Raw genomic sequence first — 2,656 nt, forward strand, 5'->3', positions numbered from 1 at the left:
ACCAGAGGGGTTTGGTGGAGCCTTTTCTCAGGGGGTGCACCTGCACCCATGTTCACTCCCTGCACGTCACCAATGATAAGGCACTGGGGAGAAATATTTAAATAAATCTGTGCAGCTTCCAGGAAAATCTTTGATAGGCGATGACGGTTCTGTACACAGCAAAGTTTGCTGTCACACTGAAAGTAGCCAAATGAAAAATTATTGCTTTGCAGTAGTTTTATCTATGGCACACTGCCTCAAAATGAAATCTTTCATATAACAGAAAAGAGATAATAAAAATAGCAGAAATTGTCCCTACTATGTAGAAATTATTTTCACGTGTAAAAAAAACCAATACTGTTACATTTTACTTGCCTTATGTTTATCTAGTTTGAGACATGAATCCAAAAACAGTTGGCACTTACCAAAAAACATTAATTACAATTTATTCAATGCCTCTATTTTTATAACATTATATTTACAGAATTTCTCGATTAATTTACCTCCAATATCTGGCCGAAGTTTACTGTCATAACCTTGAAGTAAAGAGTCCAGTATATGAGTGACATCTCCACCATGAATCTTCGGTGCAAGTACCCATGTTTTGTTCACAGTTAGATCTTCATCATCCTCATCATCAGCTTTATCAGCACTAGTAGTGTTTAAAAAAATATTAGGGAAGAAAACTAATGAAATAAAACATATGAAGCACGAAATGATAAAAGAATAAACATTGCACCCTCATCAATATATAGGAAAATATTTGATCATATTCCAGAATATAAATAAATACCTGATATGTTTATTTTATCACTTATTTTTATGGCAGGAGAAATCAGCAACCATTGTACCACTTGAGAAATCCAAAAAATGGTATTTGACATACAGAAGCATTAACACAGATTAAATATAGTAAAGTGAAATCATAACAGCAGTTTTATCTATTAATTTATCTTGAGCTATGTTTTTATCTAACTAAAAACCCTATGCTTTCCCCTATTCCCCTGTTGTTTTCCAAATCAATCTGCTAAAATTTCTAAGGGATGCTTAATCATCATAATATGCAGCACCTGGAAATCAAGAGCATCATCTTTCTGTCTCAGATGACCTTAATCCCAAGTGAAGATTTTTCACATGGATATATGTTATTCTGCCCTCTGATTTTTCTAATGTATTCCTGATTTATTTTATTTACTCAACATTTTAAGCATATGGATTTAGAACAAAAATATTAATGCATTCATTTTCATACTTATGACCCAAATTATGCATCAATAATTTATTTGTTTTTTATATATATACTGCGGCTGGTTTGCCACATTATTCATTTTAGTTCCAATTATTTATTATCTGGATATTTTGTCACATTGGAAGAAATGCACAAGGAAAACAATTACATTTTCATTTATTACCTAACCTTCAATTAGATTAACAAGAATTTATAATTTATCCCTGAGTCACAAGAAAAAATGACAGTGACTTAGACATGTCCACAGATTCACTCAAATGATCACCCAAAGGTCAGAGAATGCCTGGAAGTAATTTTCTCTCCATTTGATTCAAATGTGTGTGGACTTAACTATTCCTCCAATGCTTAAATTCCCAGTCTATGTTACTCATCCAGCATATTTCAGGGAACTGCTGTGGGCTTAAACTCAAACAAATGCATAGCTAGCTTTAACTATGGCAATCACACAATACATCTTAACAAAAATGAATTACTACAGAGCACATGGAAAAATCAGTTTCAATGATAAAATAAGCAAAAAAATTCAGGCAGAGAAAAGGAATTAAATTGCTATCCCTAAAAAAGTTGCACACCAAGGCACTGAATAGAAATATTATTGCTTGCCATTACAGCAGAATTTTCTAGAATGCCTTATTGGTAAGGTGTATGAGTCTTACTCAAAGTCATTGAGATATTCTTTTTTAAATCCTATTAGTCCTAATGAAGTTTTGCTTTTCTGTAGTAAATGAATACCTTTAAGATTAATGATAAGTGAGATATTCTGTATTTTTTAAAAAGAAACTCTTGAGATTCCATATCCAAATACATACTTACAAGTGTTATACCTATCTGTATCCAGTCCTCTTAATTCTACTCCATCAAAACAAAACCAAAAGTGTCTACATTATGACAATCAAGCCTTAGTATGTTCTGGGTTTTTTTTATAACTTGCCACAATTAAACAGGCAAAACAAGGAATGGGCAATTTTCAGTTATTTAGAACTCAGCCAAAGCTCAGTGAACTTTCATGAAGTGAGCAAATGATATTTCTCTAATCTCAGAGTGTCTTCCTTGGGGAAAAGACAAAAGCTTACTGCAAACAAAGGTATTAATAGTTTATAAGAGAATGTTGCAGAAATCTTTTATAACAAACAGCACTGTACAACCTGAATACTGGGTTTGCTGCCATCACAACTTACAATAGTCTGATAAGTGTTTTGTTTCCTTTAGATGCACATGTATTGTGAAATACTTTTAAGAGCACTCTGTAGACATATACACACTTCAGATATCAAATATTACATGTACCATTAAGTATAATTCCACAATGAACTAAAAAACAGGTAATAATAGGAGGTGCTCAGGGCTACTTGCCCTCAGGAGCTTCTGAGGCCCAGCCAGCTGGTATCTGGGGACACTAGCCCCCTGTGCCAACTGGATTGCTAAAGC

The 2,656-nt window shown here is 33.4% G+C and overlaps 1 protein-coding gene across 2 annotated transcripts in view; it reads right to left on the reverse strand.

Annotated features, from left to right (window-relative positions):
- The window catches only part of GABRG1 (gamma-aminobutyric acid type A receptor gamma1 subunit), a 142,583-nt gene that overhangs the window by 83,233 nt on the left and 56,694 nt on the right, over window positions 1-2,656 (reverse strand). For both annotated transcript variants that reach the window (XM_019526458.1, XM_019526459.1), the window contains exon 2: window positions 483-631. In XM_019526458.1, the coding sequence (XP_019382003.1) occupies window positions 483-631 (149 nt within the window). The remainder of the gene's footprint in view (window positions 1-482; window positions 632-2,656) is intronic.

The sequence above is a fragment of the Gavialis gangeticus genome, unplaced genomic scaffold (genome assembly GCF_001723915.1).
Source record: "Gavialis gangeticus isolate Ggan-Ray unplaced genomic scaffold, GavGan_comp1, whole genome shotgun sequence".
Lineage (NCBI taxonomy): Eukaryota > Metazoa > Chordata > Crocodylia > Gavialidae > Gavialis > Gavialis gangeticus.